Raw genomic sequence first — 24,063 nt, forward strand, 5'->3', positions numbered from 1 at the left:
GCCGATGACATCACCGGGGGCCAGCGCCGGCATATTGCTGGGCCCTGGGGTCGTTCTATTACGACACATCAACATTTGATTGGCTGATTACACACGTCAGTCAAATTAATTATCCAATGGGAGGTGGCAGTTTCAGCGAAATGGTAGCAATACTTTTAGTGCTGGCCCCGCCGGTTCACGTCACCTAGCTATGATGCGTTATTCAGCTGAGCTCAGCCTTACAAAAAAAAACGGTTTTCCTTCTGGAATTGTTGTAAGTACTGAAAAAAATATGTAATTAAGATGCGTTCAGACACAAATTAATGTAATTTTGAAAAAAAAAAATATAATATATATTATTTAGATTTTGACAGGGTTTGCCACTGGTTAATAAGCATATTGCGTCACGACAAAATAACCACAGCTGTTTCACCATGAACACTTCAAATGTATATATGTTTTTATTTTATCATTTTAAAACAACAAAAAAGAACAAAAGGGACATATGTGCAACAACAATGTGCATTTATGCAAGAAAGATATAGATAGGTAGAATAAAAAATAGTAAAAGTAGTTATTTCTAATACAAAAATACAATTCTGGGCTTTGGACATTGAATAGGAAGCGGGTGGATGGTCGTTGCTAGGTCATAATCTGTTCATTCCGAGGTCTTTTCTAGATTCAGTATGTTGAAACTTTATACAGGAAAGATTTCAGGTGATCTTCACTCTGAATACGGTGGGCTCATCTACAGGAGGAAGAGACAGATTTAAAATTAGCTACGGTTAAGTTCTGGAAAACAGCATTGTGCACGCAGGCATACATAGACAAATTATACATAGACATACATTATGAATATGTGTACGTGCTTAATAGCCGGAATTATGAACATGTGTACAAGTATATAATTGTGAATTGTCAGTTAGCAGTTCATACTTAGCCCCATTCAACTTTAACCAAAAGTTTGACTGAATGTTTGCAAAGTGATCATATATATTTTTTGTGTTTTTTGATCTCTCTTCAAATCGCGATTTTTAACAGTGAGATTGCAATGCAAAGAGTGTTTTTCCCATTCTAAACAAGTGGGAATGGCTGAACCAGGGATGCATTATCAAAGGCTGTTCAGACTCCAAACATTCCCCACGTGTAAACAGATGAGTCTATAAACATAGATCTAGAATCCAGGTACTTCTTTCTTGTAAACAGGGCCTATGTATCTATTGCCTTCATATCGTCATGTCATTAATCAGGAGTCGAAGGGTAGAGACGTATTAGCTCTCGGAGGTCTGCAGCTCAAAACAGGTGGATATTGCATTTTAAACCCAGAACCTTTCAGCTAGGAGTCTAACTCTACAACCACTACTAGACTAGACTATCCTAGTTCCTGCCACCGATAAGTCTCGTATTTTGGCCAAAGTGTTAGCTCAGTATCTAGGGTTTTGAGGTTCTTACTGTGTCGAAGCACAGCTGCTGGTGCAGCATTTGGAACACCCCTGGACTCATGGGGGGCTCAGGGGATGAGCAGTGTGTCAGCGGTACGCTCCCGTTGGACCTGAGGCGGATGGAGAAGCAGCTTTACGCTCACCCGGCCGTGTACACTATTCACCTTATTCCTTTAACCCGCTGGCCATCTTCAATTATGAACAATGGTGAGGATTCCTGAGGATTTAAGGTCTATCAGTATCGCTCCTCATTCTATACACCCACTCTGTGCGAAGTTCGGGGTTTTGTGGGAAACTACGACAACTTTAGTGTAAATGTTTCTGACCGACGTGTGTTAGTTTTAGTTTTTCTCATGGCTATCATGTTGCAGAATGTTCTACTCAGTTTCACTAGCAAAACTTTTCAAAATATTTTTCGTCAGCTCATGGAATCCCCGATTGGAATAATTTGGAGTTCAAGATGGCCGCCCAAGGAATAAAGCGAAATGGCAGTTAATGTCATTAACTTCATTGGATTGGATGGAACCCGTTAGAAACAGGATTAGTGTGGCTCAGAATATTAAAAACCGACTTAATTCCGCGCCCAGTAGACTATAGCATTATATATATATGTATATATGTATGTATATGTATATATACAGTATGTTTATAGAGATCCACTCACGGTAGCTCAGAGATGGGGATCAGATTGGCAGACAGGTATGGATGGACTGAAATAAGTAACCAAAACACATGATCAGAATTGACAAGCAAATCCCACATTCCAAAAACGTTTTGCTCCTGCTAATAATGAACAATAATGTATGTGCATTTACAATTTTATTCAATCAGACTTCCATTGAATTTAAGATGCATGTCGTTAAAGGAACAATATAAAACATTTTCTTCTGTCATGTGGACACTGATTTAAGGCTACAGGGATCAGGTTTTTGGCTTTGACTCTGCAGCAGTATAACAAAATCTAATGTTCTACAGTGAGACACGCTTTGGAGGGAATGTGGATTTGGTAGGGTTGGGAGACAGTAGGGGAGGGGAGGGCTGAGGAGCCTAGTGTTTTTTTAATTGCAAACATATTGTACCTTTAAGGAGCTGGTAAGGGTTAGGAGGGCATCTTGCTCTAGGATGCCTACAGGTTAAGCTGAAGACACAGGGGGATTGAACGCAGTAACTTTCCGCTGGGAGTCCCTCTGGCCATAACACTATTAATATATATGAGTCATTTTGAGTTGGAACCCAATTTGGAACATGTGTGTAAAAAACCCAAACAAGCCCGAACCGTGCCGTTACCTTTGCTCTGGGGGCTGTTGTAGTACCGGCTGAAGGCCTCGTCTTTGGGGATGTTGGGGTACAGGAACTTGAGGGGGTTCTCGGTCACCAACCCCTCCGAGATCACTTTGTAGTTCCTGAGGATGTCGGCGAACGGGAGGGCTATCAGGCGGCTCTTGGTGTACGGCTCCACAGAGGTGAAGTTTGACTCCCCTGTGGTGAGGAGCATTATAGCGAGACAAGTGTTCAGGTGAAACCTGAGCTCCACAGATGCAGTAGAGGTGCTCCTTGCGTGATATCCCCCCTTTAATCAATCCCCGCATTGAGAGCAGACTCAGCAAGGAGCAACAACAGTATAAATGGTGAGAATCACAAGGTAAAAAGTACAATAAAAATAAATAGTGTTTTACTTGAAACGCGTTACTGTACCCACCACTGCCTAGTCTATTTAGTGGTTTATACAATTAGACTAAACAAACAAATGAATAATAGTCTACCCACTAATGTTTCATCCCAGTGTGAAACAGTAGTGGTCACTTTCTGCTCACTCTTCTAGAAGGCCTGAATTAGAACAAATTAATGTCGTCATCTTCAGATCCCCGTTTTCAGGCCAATTAAATCCACGGTTCGGTGCCTGAACAGTAATAATGATTTTGTTTTTTTCTTCCTGGTTAAAATAATTTCTGTAATGTTTTGAGCCCTGGTTCGGATACATTTTCTATTGGGCATCATTTCTAAGCGACCACTGTCACTCTAATACTACTACTCATAAAGCATGCAGGCTGGTCAGTGCCAAGTGATGACTTGGGTGTGCGTGAATAATTTGGTTTTCCCACCATTGTCTGCCTGCTCCACCCACGTGAAGGTGATCCCCCCAAGGTGGCTCTCGCTGAAGCGAAGCAGAAAGGTCCCCCCCTCTCTGCCCTTGAGCAAGGCTCGCTCCTTCTCCTTGCTCACGAAGCCCATGATGTAACTGCACAGAGCGGTCGGAAGAGATCTTTACGTTTGTGGTTACATTACAGTTTTTCTCGATTACATACACACAAGAAAATGGAACTATGCACACAATTCTGTCGGAAGAGATGTTTACGTTTGTGGTTACATTACAGTTTTTCTCGATTATACACACACAAGAAAATGGAACTATGCACACAATTCTGAAAACTTGAAGCTCATGTATCAACTACAAGACTCCAGACTGCTAAACTCTAAGCACAATTCCACTCTTTTCACATTTTTGCTAAAATCTAAACACCAAATCTCATCATTTAGCACACTTGGTTTACCTGGAAACAACTAATTACCAATAAGTCTAACTCACTTCTCACCTGTTCAAACTCAACTGGCAAAACACTTCAATCATGTGTCAGAGCATTAAAGAGGACTCGTGAGCTCTACTGTGTTGTAGATATGGTCCTTTGGCCTGATCGGGATTGGAGGTGGGATACATACTGGTTTACATGTAGATCTGTTTCACCTCATTTATATTCTTATTTTTATTATTTTTTCGCCCATGAAAAGCTTTTTATGCAGTCAGTTCAGCTGAACATTTTACTGTATTACAGTAAAAAAAAAAAAATTGCTTTGTTACCTTTTTGTACTTGCACTGATTTCATCATTACATCCCCCGAAAGACAGTCTAAACATTTTCTTACTGTAGTGTTTTTCATTTTACTTATCAGTACAATTACTGTACTGTAATTTACCAAAATAGGTAACATTGGTGTATTGGCAGAACAATGTTGCAGCATCAACTATAGGTGTACAGTATGACTCTGGGAAGCTGGGATTGTGAATTTAGCCCATTGGAGCTCATTGGATAGACAAATATGCATTGTATCCTATTCTGATACGATTGTGTCAATGCAATATTTATATGATATATTCACAGTATTGTATTACAATATGGCAACAGTCTTTATACTATATGTACCACCTAATTGCAACTAACCACCTAATTGCAACCTAATTGCTGTAAAAGAAAGCTATTTCTAAACAATTGTATACATTGGAATATGTACCATGGCCTCATAAAGCCAAAACATATGTAAATAGTATTTTGATGGAAGTGTTTTGAATTGATCACATCAGTGTTTAGTTGATGCTCTCTAAGAGATATTCATTAGATAGCTGTGTTTACTGTTTGGTTTTGAGAAGAATTTGTGTTTTGACAAAATGATTAACTCTTCTCAGGTTTGTGTTTAGAGTTTTGCTAAAGCTAAAGTTTCAGAAAACGTGTTTAAACAATTGAGAAAAGTACAGCACATTTAGTGGACCACGGCAATTTTGATTGAAGCAGCGCCCGATATCATCAAAGAAACTTTTATGTGAGGCTTAGAACTATTTAGAGATTCACATTACTTTATACTATATCATTCTTTTTTTGTTGGTCTTTCATACATCCTCAGTGTATTTTCCATACTATTTTAAACTTGAGCGGCATTTGGAGGGTTTTGTTAAAGAATGCATGGATGAACGGATAAACAGAGGAGTGAATGGAGGAGCGAATTGAGGAATGAAGGGACACGTGAATGAATGAGTCATTAAATTACTTGTCGTTCCAGACCGGCAGTAAGTGTTTCCTAATCAGCTCCAAGATGGACTCCAGCCAGATCCAGAAGCTGAAGGCCTTTCCTTGGATATTCTCCTGGAGCAGGCATGAGTGTGACAGAGACACATGAATGACACTGGTCCCAGCTGAGCCAATAGGGTCAGAGTCCTAGGAAAGCAATGGGCCTACACTTTGGCCTTTGTTACTCACACTTGTACATGAATACGTCCTCATCATGGCAATCAGATTTCATATTAAAAATTTCAAAATAATATATATATCAGCGTGAAGTTTTCCCTACTTTCATTCCTTTTGTGTTTTGTTTTTTTTACTTTACTTTACTTTACATTTTTTCTATTCTTATTTTATTCTTATTTTGAAAATAATGACCAACTACTTATTTATGACATCTGGAAATAACATGTTATCATCTATATTGGCATAAGTCCAACCAGTGTGTTGGATTCTTCAGAATTTAAGCCTTTAAATGGTTCAACGTTACCTTGGAGAACTTAGACCAAGACACCTGGATGTCACTGGAGGAGTTGCCTGGACCTGGGAAGAGGTAAACAGCAGTAAAGGTAACGTAGGTAATACACTTTTTGTTTGAAATCTCTTTGCTAATGCTCTGTCCAAAAAATTTAAGAAATACGGTTTCTGTCGCTGTGGGGCCTGTCATTTGCACATCCAATAATTTCATTCAGCCCAAATGAAATGATTGGATTATCTCTTCTGTTTACCTCCCTACCTGCACGCACTCTGCGTAATTTGGACAACACAGTAGGTTTTAACGTTAACATGCTTTTATGTGCAATGTACCCAGGAGCTATAAGTCTTTAAGTGTATGGTACCCACAAGCTATACGTCTTTAAGTGTAGTGTAGTACAAAGGAGGTTTAAGCCTTGAAGCGCAGTGGGTTACAGAGGAGGTTTAAGTTAAGTATATAAGTGTAGTGGGGTATGGAGGAGTTTTCAGTCTATAAGTGTAGTGGGTTACAGAGGAGTTTTAAAACTATAGGTGTAGTTGGGTACAGAGGAGTTTTAAGACTATAGGTGTAGTTGGGTACAGAGGAGTTTTAAGCATATAAATGTAGTGGAGTATGGAGGAGTTTTAAGACTATAAGTGTAGTGGTGTATGGAGGAGTTTTAAATATATAAGTGTAGTGGGGTACAGAGGAGTTTTAAGACTATGGGCCCTATTTTAACCGTCTAAAACGCAAGTGAGAAGCGCCAAGCGCAAGTAGCTTTGTGGGCGGTTCTATGGCGATGTCTCTATTTTACCAGCGCAAAAATGACTCTTGCGCCCGGCGCAAATCTAAAAAGGGTTGGTCTGAAGTTGCCTAATTACCCATAGGTGTGGTTTGGGCGTAACGTGCAATAAACCAATGAGAGTGCCAGCTCCCATCCCCTTTAAGAGCCATAAGCGCATTTGAATCTGACTTATTGATATTTTGACAGCGCGTCTGCAGTCTCCGATGAGACAGATGCACATGAATTTCAAACTTCAAATGGCTCAGTTTATGGCCAAATAATATGGCCTTATTCACACATGGAATAAGGTTTTCTTCCACAACTTCAGAAATACTGAGTCCTCAAATAAATTTCGACAAAGAAAACTTAACACACATATGATATGCGGCAACTGTGGTTCTATTTAATGATATGCGCAATACATTATAAACATTGTTTCGTTTCTTTGTACGCATTATCGTTATCGACTTGTGTTCCTAATATGCATGTGTCCCCCCGTTAATATACATTGCCATGGACTGTATTATGTGTTACGTGTTTAGTTTGCGTGTGTTTAAACAGATGGACGCACACACGCGCGCCCGCATTCATTCATTCTTTTTAACACTAACTCGCAGTAAAACAATGTTTCCTCACTATCAAATACTCATCAATCCTTAAAGTTATGGGCATGTACACAATGTCTGTGTCAAGAAAATATGTGTTTGCTGTACGGTGTTTGCAGATGCATTGATTTAAAAGTACAACTTATTACCGCTGTATCAGCTGTTCTTTCACAAATAATTTACCAAGAATGTGTGGCTAGGTAGATGAGAGAAGCAAAGTGTATGCGCGAGGTGCACAAGCAACATTATGCATACGCCCTTAAAATAGCATCTGAACAACGCGCCACTGACTTTAAACCAGGTATTTCCTGGTTTGTGGCGCAAGTGGTTTCTGAAACTGCAAAATAGCACCAGGGAACGTTTGCGCCAGAGCACGCCTCCTCCTTTCGCCGAACCGCCCCTTGGGGCGCAAGATCATTCCCTAATTTACCGACGCGTGGCGCAGGAGGGAAAAGAACGCTTTGCGCCAGTTGCAAACTAGCAACGACACATGCGCCAGTGAGAAAGTCAATTGCGCCGGATGCAAGATAGGGCCCTATAAGTGTAGTTTGGTACAGAGGAGTTTTAAGACTATAAGTGTAGTGGGGTACAGAGGAGTTTTCAGTCTGTAAGTGTAGTGCGGTACCAAGGAGTTTCTCCCCCAGCATGAGGAGCTGGTCAGTGTTGAGCCCTCTGCCTGCAAAGCTGGAGAACTGCCAGCTCAGCACCTCAGACAGCTGGTTCCAGCTGGCCCGGGGAGGGTTACCAAAGTAACCTAGGTTCTGCGAAATGCAAATAATTAACAGTTTGTTTGTTTTGGTTGAATCAGAGTACTTTATTAATCCAGAGGGAAATTGTTTGTTACAATTTACTTAATGGTAGTTTTGGGCTGGCATGTTTGTTGGAGTATCGATCTTTCCCCTATGTGGATGGAAGGGATAGAGAGTGACAGGGGCTGATGGTGTTGGTGTGTGTTGGGCAAGAAAGGGTGGAGAGACATCTCACCCTGGGTTCGTCCGTCAAAAGGTTGTACCACATGACCGAGGCCCAGCCGGCAGGAAGCTGGCTGACGTTGGAGATTACCACTAGGGGCAGCGAAGTTGTCTGGGGAACACAAACATTTAAATGTAAATCAAAACAAGGTTAATCCCTGATATACTTAGATAACATTTCAGTCTCATTCTTTCACTAAAATGTAAAAACTTAATACAATGATAACGACCGACTGCGAGGCAGGGTTGAATCCCTAGCCTGAGGAACTTATCGCAATCGTCATTATTTTTTAACAAAATCCTTGCCTTTATAGTTAAGCTGTCTTCTAATCAGGTAGGGAATACAAATGTGTTTGTTTAAATGTGTGTTTAAATCTACCTCTCAAATGTATCTCTGTGATTCTCAGATTCTAAACTTCTTGTCGTTTTGCCCAACCCCTTGTGTGCAAGCAAAGCTAGATATAAGTAGTTTCAATGTTTGAAATAAAACTTCAGACCTCCAGGTCAATAGCGAGGCCCAGAACCGTGAAGTGAGCTTCGAAATTCAGAGAGTGGAGTTCCTCCGTCACACTGAGGAGGCCCTGGAACACGCAAACACACACGCACGCACACACACACACGCACGCACACATGTCAATGCCCACAGCATTCCTTTGTTGTCACTTCAAGGACCCTGATAACCAAAGATCTGCAAACAACTTTGTTTACCAATTCTTGATTTTGCAATGATCAATTATTAAATAGCTTAATGTTGACAGTAATTTATCATTCAGGGCTCTGAAGGAGTTATTAGTTTAAAGTATTCATTCTTAATTATTGCTCTCACCTCATTCCCCTTTGCACCGTTGATGAACTTTTTCTCTTTAAGCTGCTGAATTACATGCATGTTAATATCAAATCTCAGACATAAATAGACAAAAATACAACTATTTGAAGTTGCATAGCAGAAGACTAAAGGTTCAACAGCTTCCACCCATTTCTGTTCCCTAATGTTATTCCTAGTAAATATATCTATAAGTGCAGTTCGGCGCTGGTCCTGCAGAAAGCACTGTGTCCCTTCAGCTTTACAAAGCAGAATTCTATCTCAGGTCCTGCCTGCTTGTGGAGTTTATTTTTTTCGGACTGCCTGTTGCCAGCCTCCATTCTTCCCCAAAGATTTGGCACGTCTGACACATCTACAACACGTGGCTTCAAGTTTTCCAATGTGCCGTAGCATGGCTACTCCCACTATGGCTCTGACAATGGCTCGATCTTATAAATTTCAACTTTCCTTTAGATTTTTATTTTGTGTATGTGTGTTATACCAGGTGTCTGAACTCCACAGAGAGGCAGCCATTGGCCGAGTCCTCCACATCCATGGCCTTGGTGTTGTTGGTCAGGATGAAAAACTGACGGTTTCTGAGGGTTCAAGATGATAATAAAGGAGTAGGAATTTGAAAAAGTCATAATATAGTTATTATATTTTACGTTATATAAGCAGTGGTTTTATTTATTAGTTATATTTCCAAAGGTCCCTAAACCCTAGATTTTTTTACATAAACATAATTGAGAATGCTAATATCAACATTGTTTGTAATAAAAGGGTTAAATAAAAGTATATAGACTTGAACAAGAACAAAAAAGGTTTGGTGTGGTGTCTATCATCTTAAACTTGAACTTCCTGTGTTCCACATGGCTCTACTTACAGTCTGCCCGGCGGTAGGTCCCTAGACACACGTGCAACACAACCACACCAACACACACACACACACACACGCACACGCACAAGCAGGCACAGACACACGCATGCACACACACAGACACAACACACACACACACACGCACACACACACACACACACACACACACACGCAGACACACACACACACACAGACACAACACACACACACACACAGACACACACACACACACACACACACGTAACACATACACATACACATACATTCAAATACAAACACGTAACACATACACACACATATCCATACATATACACATACATATACAAATAACATACACACACATATACATATACATGAACATACAAGCACCCATAAACATACAGACAAAAAGTAAAACAAATGAATACAAGTTTAGAGGAATTATATGTAATTTCTGCCGCTAGGGGTTGATCAATCAAAACAATAAAATAAGTAGTTGGATGACATTGTGAAGTTTTGAATTAATGTTGGATCATGGGAGTGGTTGTCTTCACCACCATAAATGTGAATGAATTATCGGGATACAACTTATTATCGAGAACAAAAATAATGTGTTACTCACTTGTCAAAAGTTGTTTTCACTTTTAACTGGTAGTCCACCTCAGGAAGTTTAACCAGGAGTCTGGTTAGATACGAGAAACAACTGTGACTTAATACAACTTAATGACACAACATTATCTAATACCTTGCTAGACCTGCAAGGATTATGTGATACTATATTTTTTGTTTTATATACTTTCAATGTTATTTGGGTTGTAAATTGTATTGCTTCTATCTTGACCGGGGCTTCCTCAAAAAATATATATTTTCATATCAAAGAGACTTGCCCGGGACAGGCTTATTTTTCACTGTCATCTTTTCTTTTGTTCAAAGTAATTTGAAACGACAAGCATCTATGGAATGCAATCCACCCGGGGCTAAATCAACCCAGTTGGTTCCTCTCTAACTAAATGGCTAAATATAGATATGTTAATATAGTAATGGATATAGTCCCCTACGTGACATTTTCAAGATGCCTGCTGGCATCTTGAAAATGTTTAACTATATAACACAAAAATGATTGACAACATTGGATTAACACCCAATGTTGTAATCTGTGAGAATAAACAGTGGTATTTCAAACAAGGTTTTTACTGAGCCAGTGCAGCCACCATGGGGAGGGAAGCAACAGGTAGCAACAACAGGCGCACAGGTTGCCAGGACAATGAGGTAACCATGGTGATGGCCGCACCTGACTTTGGTGGTGAACTGCACTCCGGTCTTGATGATTAGGGAACGCTGAGGATGAGTAGGCATACACGGCTGCATCTCAACCACAAAAGAGCTGTAAATACACACACACACACACACACACACACACACACACACACACACACACACACACACACACACACACACACACACACACACACACACACGCACGCACACGCACACTATTTTTAAAACTTCCCCATTCAAACCATTATCTATACATGATAGCAACAGCCAGCAGAATCATATCAACATATTATCATCAATTAATGTCTTCGTCTTAATCTCTTCGCGTATTATCTTTAATCAAACTTGTTTTGCATTTACAAATATTTTCTAGGTGCTCTATGATTTAGTTATTTAGTTGCATTGTTTTATTTATTTATTCATTTATTTGTGTTCTTTTATGAGTTTATCTCTTTAACACTTTCAATTTACACATATAAACCATGAATTTAACCCATCTTTAGATTATATTGGAATATTTGATTATTTATTATGAATTGAATGCTCTTTCGGAACCCCCTCAGTACTCTGTTTTATAGTTATATTCCTGCCTAACAGTTCCTCCTAACATTAATTAAGAAAGCACTTGCATTGTGATTGTCAATATTGTAACTGATGATGATTTTTTGCTTTTATTTTTTCATCTTCATTAGGCTGTGATTGGCCACTTGGCTAAATCGTACCTCTTGATGACGAGGTAGATAAGGCACCTAGTCGTCTCAGCCATGTGGGGCGTCTGTAGTGGGATGGGGTCGCCCTCGTACGTTACCTTGACGACCAGCTCCCCAAGCTTGTCTAGCTGACGTTTTATCTGGAACAGACTATGGGCAGTCCCAGTGAACCTGAGGGAGGAGGAGAGGGAGGAGGAGGTGGACAGAAGGAGGAGGAGAGGGGGAGAAGTTGGGGGAGGAGGAGTAGGAATTGGGGAGGAAGAGGAGGCAGCCGAGGTGAACGACAGATAGAGGGTAAAATATCACAGAATGAGGAGAAGATATATCATGAGTTGAGAGGTGAGGGCAAAACAGAAAGGGAAAAAGTTGAAATAGATGAATCGATGGATGATTGAATGTACAATGAGTCATATCCTTGAATGGGACGATGTATGGATGATAAATCGATGGATGGATAGATTGATGGATGGACGGACGGATGGCTGGAAGGGTTAATGGGTTGATAGGGAGATGGATGAAGGAACGATAGATCGATGAATGGCTGATGGAAGGAATAATGGATGAATGAATAGTGAGTTGGAAAGAGAGCCGCAGAGGTCCTGTGTGTGTGGGGGTCAGTACCAATTCTGCAACAGGTCGAGGCCGGTGAGGAGGGGACCCCCGATGATGGAGACCTGCTGCCTGCGTCTCCACTCCAGCAGCTCTTGGTGAAGCTGACCCGTCACCAGGGAGTCTATCTCCTTGATGACATCGCTCATCTTGGACAGGATCTCCTAGCAACACCATCACGATACGTTGACATACATTACAGATCAGAAGGGAAACATTGAACACATTGTGGAAGACGGCAGGGAGGAGTGAGGGGAGCGGTAATTGAAGGGAGATATCTGGCAACCTGCTGGCTCCACCCCCAAACCTTACATGGACTTCCTCCCGTAAACGATGCAAGCCTGAGGATCATTAAGCAGGTGCTTGGGGTTAAAGGGGAGAGCAGGGTACCACACGGGGGGGCTAGAGAAGTACAGACAGCATCTGTGTGAGTGTCTGGAAGTACTGTATGGCCAATGAGAGAGAGAGAGAGAGAGAGAGAGAGAGAGAGAATAAAATATGTCTTAAAGATTGAGAGGAAATAAGATATTATGTATTGAGATGAGATGGGTTAAAAAAAATATAAGACTAACAGTCTACAGTTTCAAACATTGATTAAACACAATGATGTGTGGTCGTTAATCAAACGCCAGTGTTTTAGGTTAGTTTTGTACACCTTGATACGTGCACAACATGCCCATCTTAGATCCAAGTTGATACTTGCACACACATCTCATGTAGACATTGATACGTGCCCAACACACATCTCATGCAGACCTTGATACGTGCACAACACACACATCTCATGTAGACCTTGATACGTGCACAACACACACATCCTATATACACCGTGATACTTGCACAACACACACACAACTTACATACACCTTGAAACATGTAGAACACACAAACATCTTATAAACACTTTGATATGCGTATATCACACACACCTTCCTTTTGAAGTCCAGTCTGTTTAGCATTTCCTGTAGTCTGATCACTTCCTCTTTCATCCTCTCTGTCATCTTCTCTGCCGGATCTAAAAATCATGTGAATGCATGCACACACACACACACACACACACACACACACACACACAATGCATACACAAACACACCATGCATACACACACACACACCATTCCACACATATCACATTGATTATCAAACATCATCCAACAGTATTTTGCCATTTTACTACATCCCCCATTCACGTCAGTGTAAAAATAAAACTTTTAAGAGTGTGTGTGTGTGTGTGTGTGTGTGTGTGTGTGTGTGTGTGTGTGTGTGTGTGTGTGTGTGTGTGTGTGTGTGTGCATGTGCGTGTCTTTGTAACACAAGTTACCTTGAGACTGTAAGGTTTTGTAGCGCAAGTCGAACTCATCCTGCATGTCTTCGATATACTTCACGGCCTGGTCCATCAGCTTAGTTCAGATGAGAAGATAAACAAACTGTAGGCCTCAACCGGTAGAGCAAGGCATTAACACTACCGGGGCCAGGGGTTCAATTCCCACTGGGGCCACCCATTCTATGTATGTAGGCAATCACGTTTTTAGAAGACGATTTGGTTGAAAGTGTCCACCAAATGGCGGATGTATTATTTATATAATTAACCATTACTGTTAATATCAATTACATAGGATATATATTATTTTTGTATGCATTTATGTCTCATTTTCTCACACACACATTTCTTCAACTTCAACATGGAAATTTTGTGAATCCCAACCATATATCTGGCATCATTATGTTGACCTAATAAAGAGTAGTTTGCTGGTACCTGGACACTGCTTCTGATGATGGCGACCCGGTTGTCCATGTTCCTCTGCTTCTCCAGAGTCACAGAGTTTGGCATGGAGTTCTCCAAGGGACCCTGTTCAATAACAGTCTGTTACCTTCGCTCCTTCCGTTCCCTCGAAAAGGCTCGGGAAGACAGCTTCACATACATGTTTCTTAGTCTTGGATAAAAAATCTATCAGTTTGTGGTGATTAGCAACTGACACAGTTTAGCAGTCCAATTTAATGATCTGATCGGAATTGCACGCATTCTTTTCGATACTTATTACTATATCTACTGAAATTTTTTCAATATTATTATAGCATATAGATATGTTATGTGCATATGTTAATATGTGTATGATAAATGTTTTGTATGTGCAAATGTATGTTGTGCACATGCCCTTGACCCCCAACATCTGGGGAAACATGAAAAACACAAATCCAGGGGAGACCTAATGTATTGATAGTATATTTCCATTGCGATCTAGCTTACTACAATGTTCTACTTTAACAAGTGATGTAAATCACAATGTTAATTCTGTAATACTGTAATAATGTAATACTGCATTGTTTCCCACACATAGACTTAACTTGGGCGAGTCATTTTTTATTTGTCATCACATACTCTACATGAACAGGATTTTTGCCTGAGGCACGTCGGATAGATTTTCATCGACAATGGTGTTGAAGACAACAACTTCCTTATGCGAACAGTTGGGAGAGGACGGAAACGGGGTGTTTACAAAGGGCTGATTATTGTCCCATGTTTACGCAACGCAAGGGGGTTACGGACCCCTTACGTCCTTGCGGACCCTCCTTGTGTCCACCCGCAAGGGCCTGACGTGTGCCTCCCAAAAAAGTTTACCTTCCGTTGAGGTGACGCAGCAGCAAGGGCTGTGATTGGTCCACTTTCTAAAGCCCGACGCAGAACCATAAAGCTTCACGACTGTGTCAAAGTGTCTGCGTGGTCATTGCGTTGCGTGAACGTGGAACCATAATCAGCCCTTTAGGGACAGAAGGGTGAGTCGGAGATGGCTGACGACCTGTTGCTGCATGCATGCGGTTGACAAGATGCGACGCTCCTCTCGCAGGCAGGTGGAGATCACACGGGTGATCAGCCCCGGGTTGGTATTGTACTTCATCTGCAAACACGAATGGACAGGCATGCATGCATGCACACACATACACACACACACACACACACACACACACACACACACACAGAACAGAAACAAAGAAAAAGGCTTTTTGATCACACAGGCTGAGTAGCAGAGCTGTAATACAAAACAGAGTAATGGGGATCCATCAGTCGTGTGTGTGTGTGTGTGTGTGTGTGTGTGTGTGTTGTCCTCAAAGAGGAACAGGAAGCCATGTGGGATGCCTTGAGCAGGCCACATGAATACACATAAACACAATAACATTACAACACAACATACACGTAAACGCATACGCGAAACAATACACATAGGAATACACCCACATTCACACATATATGCACATGAGGCAAAAACTTATACATAACAAAAACCCACATATACACTGAACACATGAACATGATGACAGACAAAGAAACAACCCCACCCAAGCACACACACACATAAGACAAAAATCACACACACAAACACACACACAAAACCATTCAGTCTAACAGGTTGGTACCGGCTAGACTACCTGGGCTACGGTTAAGGCCGTCCCTCGCTTGGAGGAAGTATCCTCTAGCCTGAGGCCATAATGGAACATTCCCTAATCTTTCACTCCTGCTGTTTCCTGTCATAACCCTCCTCTTCTCGCCCGACACACACACACCAATACACGTCGTCTTGAGTGACCCTAGTTGAGTCACCCTCTATGTATGACTCGACAAAGAGGTAGTGTTATAAAAAATATGACACTATTTAGTCATTTTGACACTGGTATCCAAAGCAAGTCGTTAATTCATCGTGCAGCTGGTGGAGATAAGGTTTTTTTCAAGACTAGCGGGAATTAATTATGACACTGATAGTTCATTTATGTGTCTCAAGCACCAATATTGAGTTTGTAATCGATAAATATATCAAAAAATGTCAGTTCAATTTGTTGACGTTCAGTTATGTTACATTTTTTAAATCTTAAGGACTTTTTAAATACATTTTTTGTTCAAAATACACCAACAGCAGTGTGATAGTGCCCTCAACGTTGACAACAGGAAGCAGTGGTCTCAACCTCACAGTTGTGTTCTGCAGCCCTAGTCCCCTCTCACTCTCTCTCTGCGACTCATGCAGACCTATGTGTGGAGCCTAAAGCAACACTTCCACCCTGTGTTTCCTGTTCCTGATTCAGGTGACAGGCCCAGAGACTCTTAAAGTTGAAGTTTCCATCACAACCACATTGTCATAGATATGTTTGTTTGTATACTGTGTGTGTATGTGTGTGTGCGTGCGTGCGTGCGCGCGTTTCTATCTCTTCTTTACTCTACTCTACTGTACTGTAGTAGGTACCTGTAGTTGTTTGTGGATGATCTTACAGTTGTTTCTCTGTAGTCTCCTGTAATGTACTCTACCCTAGTGCACAGTAGTGAAGCAGGTACCTGTAGTTGTGGAGAATGATCTTATGTTGGATTCTCTGTACTCTCCTGTTATGTACTCTACCCTAGTGCACAGTAGTGAAGCAGGTACCTGTAGTTGTGGAGAATGATCTTATGTTGGTTTCTCTTTACTCTCCTGTAATGTACTCTACCCTAGTGTACAGTAGTGAAGCAGGTACCTGTAGTTGTGGAGAATGATCTTATGTTGGTTTCTCTTTAATCTCCTGTAATGTACTCTACCCTAGTGTACAGTAGTGAAGCAGGTACCTGTAGTTGTGGAGAATGATCTTATGTTGGTTTCTCTTTAATCTCCTGTAATGTACTCTACCCTAGTGCACAGTAGTGAAGCAGGTACCTGTAGCTGTGAAGAATGATATTATGTTGGTTTCTCTGTACTCTCCTGTAATGTACTCTACCCTAGTGTACAGTAGTGAAGCAGGTACCTGTAGCTGTGAAGAATGATATTATGTTGGTTTCTCTGTACTCTCCTGTAATGTACTCTACCCTAGTGTACAGTAGTGAAGCAGGTACCTGTAGCTGTTGGTGGATGATCTTCAGGTTGTGTCTCTGAAGGAAGTTGGGCTCCTGGGCACAGCTTCTCTCCAGCTGTCCCAGCAGGTTGGTGAACAGCATCGCTGCCATAGACTCATTGCGCTCTGCTGTCTCCCTGAAAACATCACATTACAATACATGATATACTGTATAATATCATGATATAGTATCTTATACTATATTATAACACATGATACATTTTATTATCATACGTGATATAGTATATTTTATCATGATGTAGTATCTTAAAACATATCACATACTATATTATAATACATGATAAAGTATATAAGTATTATAATATATAACAAAAAATGATATGGTATCTTCAAATATTTCTTATACTACATTATAATACATGATATGGTATTTTATCATATGTATTATACTATTATAATACATGATATGAGGGAAAGAGGAGGAGAAGAGAGAGGAGGAGGGAACAAGGGGAGAGGAAAAGGACAAAGGTGGAGAGGGGAGGGGAAGACAAATAAGAGGATGGGGACTATTAAAACCAAAAGCGACAAATATAGAATCTACTCTAAAAGACAACAGGAGTAGAGACCAAATGAGCACCAAGGCCAGGAAGGTAAGAGAGAAAGCGAGGAAAATGAACCTCTATATAAGGAACAAACGCGGGGAAAGTCAGGACGGGAGAGGACTCACCAATCCTGAGCCTCGATCCAGTCTGCCAGACCCTGTCGGACGTCCATGGGGAAGTTATCATTGTACAGGTAGTCCACGTGCTCCAGGAGACTGACCTCGAGCTGCTGGATCTGTTTCCATTGACTCATCGCGTCACCGCACCGCTTAACACACGCAATTAAACAAATGTAATAAAATAAAGAAAAAGGACTTTCTCTTTAGAACGCACGAAGGAACACCAAAAAGGAACCAATCCAGTTGTGGTCTAAATTAGATGTATTTAAAATGGGCTATTTTTGTCTCTCCTCCCTGGTGTTATACCAAACCCATGTGTCCTATGATTGTCCTACTGACTTTCGTTTTAAATGCACTGAGCGCTCGACTTCCGAGTGACTGGTTTTACTCAAAGGGCTGTCCGAAATCATGTAAACACGCCTTCTCGGAGGGAGGCGGTTACGCCGTGTGCCTTTTAAATGTTCAGCTTCAATTATATTCGGGTACCCCTTCAAGCAAACATTTAGGCTTCGATCAGAAGTCTAATCGACGTCGGTCACGTAGGTCAATACGAGGTTAAGTTGAGGGCCTGAAACGAAAGTTTTTCTGACGTCGGTCTTTCGACCCACGTCGTTTCGATGACTCATAGACGACATCAATCCACGTCAAGGTTAAACGCCAAGTTACTAAATATTTACATAAAGTTTGACATTGACACACGCACCTATAACAATTATATGCCAATGATCCTCTGTTTGTGCTTACAATGATATTCACATTAATTCAAAGTTACTTTATCTACTGTCGGGCACTTTGTTTAGGGTTTAGTCACTTTACACATTTTATTTACTGTTATTGCTCATTCTTTTTGTATTGTGGAATTATTCATCAAGTGCATCAACAATCTCCATATGTACCTTGTATCAAGCCGGGATGTACCAAACAGCTTAAAAAAAACGCTTTTTCAGGGGCGGTGACGCAAGGGAATATAACAGTGGCGTGAAGCTTTGTGGGGCGGGGCGGCGCGCCGCCGAGCGCTGGTGGGCGTCTAGCCGCCGCCGGTGTGGGCTAGTAGGCCTACATCCGAAATAATGGGGGCGTTCTTTTTGACGCGCCGCTTCGGCGCCGGTGTGTGTTCCCGACAGCGACCGTTCGGGAATGTAAAAGTTCTTCAAAGCAGGTTTTATTTGTCCGATAAAAAAAAATCGGAACTAAACAGAACCTAGTAGGATCAGTTTCAATTTCGAACGCCTTTATTTCCTTGTAGCCTATCACCTGCTATCCTTTTGCTTTTATTCAAGAGGAGCACATTGTATTGCCACTGTATGGAAGGCTACACTTGCCCTTATCTAGAGCTGGTTTGTCAGTGCACAACGTTTAAAACTGAGCAAAGTCGATGCCAACAGATGGTTACAATGTCAATCAATAGTAAAGTAGCCTATGTGATATGATGGTTGATACTTTTATTTTGAGTAAAACGTGCCATGTCCATGCGCGTCACTTATAAACCATACGTCACCAACTGGGGAACTCTGTTATCGAAGGCGCGTTCATGAGCATGGTGATAACGAGACGGTGTGAGTACCAAATGTGTTCGGCTGCCAGATCGGTTCGGGGGTCCTAGATGCGCAATAATGACGCACTTCCTGTAAACGATGTCATTAAATGCGCATGCGCATACTAAAACGCTGACATGTTTTTCCGCTCTTTAGGTAAGTACTGTATTAACGATCTCCTTTTCTTTTCTAATCTATGAATTAAAGAGGCGTTTTTATGTGACTAAACACGCCACAAACTATTCGAAGCAGCATACTTGAGAAATAAAACAAAATAACTACAGCCAACTTATAATAAAGCAAAAACAATATAAATAAAATAGATAGAAATTTTAAAAATGAACTCAATTTGTATGAAGTTGTGTGTGTGTGTGTGTGGGGGGGCTTTTGTAGGTGATAATTACCCTTAACCTAATACCATTGAATTAATTGTTTTCTGGCCTTAATTCTGAAAACTAACTTAATTCTTTAAACGCCCCATTGCGTTTGAAACTGTGTTGTTGTTGTGTTATCTATGAAATCTTCTTGATCTTGCCTGACATCTATTTTACAGTTGCCAAAGTCAGTGCTGTCTGACATCCTCACTGAGGTGGTACTCCAAGAGGGAGATAAAGCTTACCCAACTCTGGCTCTGGTGTGTTCCACCTTCAGGAACATAGTGTCCACTGACAGGTTCAAAAGACAGGCACATTTTCTGTGGCTCAACAGTAAGTGCATCAGTGAAGGGTGCATCAGTGTACAATATCCTAATTTAATATAATAATGTAATGTCCTGTGGGGTCTATACATGTTTTTACTGCTCTATAAAAATAAATGTGCTATTTCATCTTACACTTTGTTTGTCACAGGCGTCACTACATGGTGTAGAGTATCCGCCAACTACAGAGCAGAGTTCTACACCATGTACAGTATTGGGACCTGCATGGCATGTGGTCGGCTCTACAAAGTCTGCAGAGGTTCTTACCTTCGATAATAGGGACTTTAAGCAGCAACGTTTTATGGCAACGGCATCGGGTTGCCGTAATATAACTCAAGTATCACTTAGCCACTCTCTACTTGCTTGACAAAACACCCATTCCTCCTTATAAACAGACGGACTACTGGAACGGGAGGTGATAACATAAATTCCAGAATGCCAGAAGTTGTTCTTTTTTTCTGTTTTAGGATATATTGGTACAGGGAAAAGAGGCAAACTGGAAGGAATATATTCCGACAGCTACGACGGGGGGTACTGTGATGACATCTGCCGTCCAAGATCATAGGTACATTTAAATTGTAAATATGGATACAAATCCCTGACGAGACTAATTGTATGAAGTTGAAGGTCTCAAGATAAATACATCTGCACACCTCTGCTTCTTTCAGATGGCATTTCCACCCCCCCCTTCCCGTCGAGAGGAGTGGAGATATGGCTTGATGATTGTTGTTTTCAGAGCCTGTGGGAATACACCTGTGCGATATCGCCACTGCAGGCCACATGAATAAAAAAATATATAATAATATACAAATATGTCAGTGTGTGTATCCAAACACATACACTGCAATTCACATACACACATACAGCTCAATGTAAATCCATAAAAAACTGCATGTTTTGATCCCACGGCCAATTGAGGATATATTCATGAATTATATACATTCTTATAGGCCTACCTTGAATTTTTTACTATTTTACAGATGTTTGTTAAATTGTAGAGCAAAGATACCCCTAGTGGAAACGAGGAAAATGTTACATTTTATATTGTTATTAGTTGTATATGCAAGGATACAAGTCAGTGAACATCTGGAAAATCATTAAAAAAAAATCAATACTCAAGGACTAGGATGAATATCTAATATGAACACATTCATGAATTCATCCTCAATTCAACATGGGATCTAAACATGCCGTTTTATTATGGATTTACATTTAGCTGTTCCTCAGTTGTATGTTTTGTTTTATTTATTCTGTTTTGTATGAGCAAATAAAATCTCATCAATCATATGACTGTCCAAGCTCTTCATTTTCAGTAAATAGAAACTAGAAAATGTATATAGAAAATATTAATTCTGTACTTTTGTCATTACAGAAAATACTGTCTTAATATCTAACTTTAACAATGGCAATCCTTACTTTAACATATGTGAAAATAAAAATATGCATTCATCAGCGCTTATAGACTTATTTCCAATGGCTTTGTGAGAGAACGGGCTCCATTCAATGAATTCAAAACCAAAACTGATTGAGCACCGTTTATAAACAACCCTTCCGGGTTTTGTCCGTTGGCTTGTGTCGATACATCAAGTGTCGATACGTCATCTGTAAGCGCAGGACCCCGAACCGATCTGGCAGCCGAACACATTTGGTACTCACAACGGCTCTCTAGTGATGACGCTCACGCTACGCCTGATTTCCACCGGGGACGTACGCGCCGCGGAACGGCTGCGAACTCAGCCCTGTGTCAATCATGGACATATTATAGAATTAACACCGGATTCCAATATGGCGCCCATTCATTCCTATGTACACTGTAAAAAGTGTAACATGCAGTTGTTCATTTAAACTAATAATTGTCATTGAAAACAGGATAAAATTATTGATTTGATTGTGTAACTCATTCTTTTTGCATTTTGAGACACCAAGTTTAATTTAAACTGAACTAAATATACGTCCAAAGTACACAAAACAAAGTTTTTGATTTCTCTCAAACTATTATTTTTTATTCATGACCTGCAGGTAATATTTTTAGTTTGAGTCGAATTTGAATTTGAATTTGCACGCTGCACAGTCGGAGCACATTTTCAAGTTCAAGTCCCAGTCCCAGAACGTGACTGGGACTTGAATTTGAAAGGGTGGATTACCGCACGGGCACACCTAAACCAGAGCTTCTGTGTGAAGTTGCTGTTAGTAACTTTTAATGTTGCATTGTCGAAGCAATCAGTAGAGAAATACAAAAATTTAAGCGAAATCAGCAATAGTAGGCCTACTTAGTAAAGTGAAAAGGGGGGCCAAAAAATGTTCGTCAACAACCTTTTTTCCATGACTAAGACGAGACGTTGACGAGCTAAAAAGAGATCTTTGATAATAAAAACTATGAAGAAATGTAAGTTTTGTTTTCGTTGATGAGACGAGACAGGACTAAAATGTTAGTGGTGTGCTATTTGGACATTCAAAATGCATGATATTTTCCAATCATTACCCTCCCGTAAGGTTCTTATGCAACGGAAACAAGGTTCTTATGCAACGTTCACTCCTCCAGAAAATAGGGCGGACTTTAGCTACGACTTGGCACGTTATGCATTGTACATATTTATAATTCGAAATTCGTCCCAGCCTTTATAGCACATATACTATAGGGTCTATAGCATATAACCGTGTTTTCTGATTACAGTTTAATGCATTTGTCACAATTTACCAGCTCTCGTTTTGAAAGCTGAACAGACAATGGAGTACTAAAGTGTGACGTCACCTTTCCATAGCAACCGATTTTCGGTTCTACGCAAACCAAACAAGGGGAAATCCTATGCCACACGAACCTTGCATAGAAAAGGAATGATTTTTTCTGCAAATTGATTTGCGAGTTTGCTTTACCAATGATGTAAGTAATATTGAGAATAGATTTTCTTCATATAAAAAAAAACTAAACTAAACTAACGTTTACAAACTTTTAATATCCCAGGGGAATACATGAACGCCTCGACATGTTTCGATTGGTAGTGATTTTCACCTCTTGAAATTGTTGCGTTGTTGAAGAAAGTAGTCTAATCCGGATTGCATTTAACTCACTTTATTTGTTAAAGTATTTCGGTATGGTAACTATAAAGCAAAAGGAGGGGAATTGTACGGACAAGCTTGTGAGCGACAAACAGCACGCCTCTGTATTTAACTCCCTAGTATGGACTGCCGGATGTTTTTGAGATCGTTGGCTCCAGGCCCTGATTTAATACCGAGTAGGCGGGGCCTATGTGTCGTATTGGCTCCGCCCTCCTCACCTGCCTAAAGGTGCTGCCATCTGTGGCTGGAATAGTTATTGCAGCTTATATGTCGGGTCCTGCCCCCCTTGTGGCTATGTATAGTAATTACAGCTTATGTGTTCAAACCTACTTCCTAGTGGCTATGTATGGTAATTACAGTTTATGTGTTCGATCCTACTTCCTAGTGGCTATGTATGGTAATTACGGTTTATGTGTTCGATCCTACTTCCTAGTGGCTATGTATGGTGGCCCATGTGCTTAAAATACGTAACAAAATGGATTTATTTTCATTTTGAAAGAAACAACACATGGAAGCAAAGGAAAACGCCATCTCTCATTCGGTTGTTTAGAACAGAAAATCCGGTTGCCAGGACAACGTGACGTTTTCACTTCAGTACTCTATTTGGCTGGAACTACTTGGCAGGTGTCCATATATCAGGGGTTAGCCTAATTTAATTAGTTTAAAAAGAGAAAACATTTTGACTAAAAGTAATGACTAAAAGTTGACTAAAATGTAAGGACTTTTAGTCTACTAAAACTAGACTAAAAGTACGAAGGAAAACAATGACTAAAATGTGACTAAAACTAATAAGCATTTTCGTCTAAAGACTAAGACTAAATCTAAAATAGCTGACAAAATTAACACTGCTGCAGAGTCCACGTGCGCAGGGGCCCAATATCTCATAATCCGTCTATGGGTAGCGGGCTGTGCCGCGTTCCCGGCAG

At 40.6% G+C, this 24,063-nt stretch overlaps 1 protein-coding gene and 1 long non-coding RNA gene across 3 annotated transcripts; one reads left to right on the forward strand and one right to left on the reverse strand.

The window, feature by feature from the left end:
* Positions 1-426: 426 nt before the first annotated feature.
* Positions 427-18,203, reverse strand: LOC307073054 (signal transducer and activator of transcription 4-like). Of its 2 annotated transcripts, none has more exons than XM_079732732.1 (23): positions 17,855-18,203; positions 17,168-17,303; positions 15,117-15,215; positions 14,075-14,167; positions 13,640-13,718; positions 13,249-13,334; positions 12,332-12,483; positions 11,723-11,881; positions 11,014-11,106; positions 10,345-10,404; positions 9,750-9,770; positions 9,369-9,462; positions 8,891-8,932; positions 8,562-8,645; positions 8,078-8,176; positions 7,719-7,854; positions 5,741-5,793; positions 5,240-5,334; positions 3,524-3,660; positions 2,709-2,900; positions 2,086-2,131; positions 1,432-1,531; positions 427-727 (listed from the first exon to the last, which is right to left on the reverse strand). In XM_079732732.1, the coding sequence occupies exons 1-23, from the start codon at positions 17,980-17,982 to the stop codon at positions 704-706; spliced, it is 2,208 nt and encodes a 735-aa protein (XP_079588858.1). In that variant the 5' UTR covers positions 17,983-18,203; the 3' UTR covers positions 427-703. The 2 variants fall into 2 exon arrangements, with proteins under 2 accessions (XP_079588858.1, XP_079588857.1); XM_079732731.1 differs by having other exon boundaries at positions 8,891-8,935.
* A 905-nt stretch (positions 18,204-19,108) lies between these two features.
* LOC307073547 lies at positions 19,109-21,229 on the forward strand. The gene is made up of 4 exons (XR_013811736.1): positions 19,109-20,090; positions 20,232-20,339; positions 20,548-20,645; positions 20,749-21,229. It is a non-coding gene; the product is annotated as an uncharacterized lncRNA (long non-coding RNA).
* The last annotated feature ends 2,834 nt before the right edge of the window (positions 21,230-24,063 follow it).

The sequence above is a fragment of the Pollachius pollachius genome, assembly GCF_949987615.1.
Source record: "Pollachius pollachius genome assembly, chromosome: 3".
NCBI lineage: Eukaryota > Metazoa > Chordata > Actinopteri > Gadiformes > Gadidae > Pollachius > Pollachius pollachius.

Bases quoted from the DNA above. Each gene is read 5' to 3' on its own strand.
- LOC307073054 (XM_079732731.1), bottom strand. From the start codon at position 17,982: ATGAGTCAATGGAAACAGATCCAGCAGCTCGAGGTCAGTCTCCTGGAG. The intron at 13,335-13,639 runs GTAACTTGTGTT...CATGATTTTTAG, and splicing joins CAAAACCTTACAGTCTCAAG to ATCCGGCAGAGAAGATGACA. The intron at 8,646-8,890 runs GTGAGAGCAATA...TGCGTGTTCCAG, and splicing joins ACGGTGCAAAGGGGAATGAG to GGCCTCCTCAGTGTGACGGA.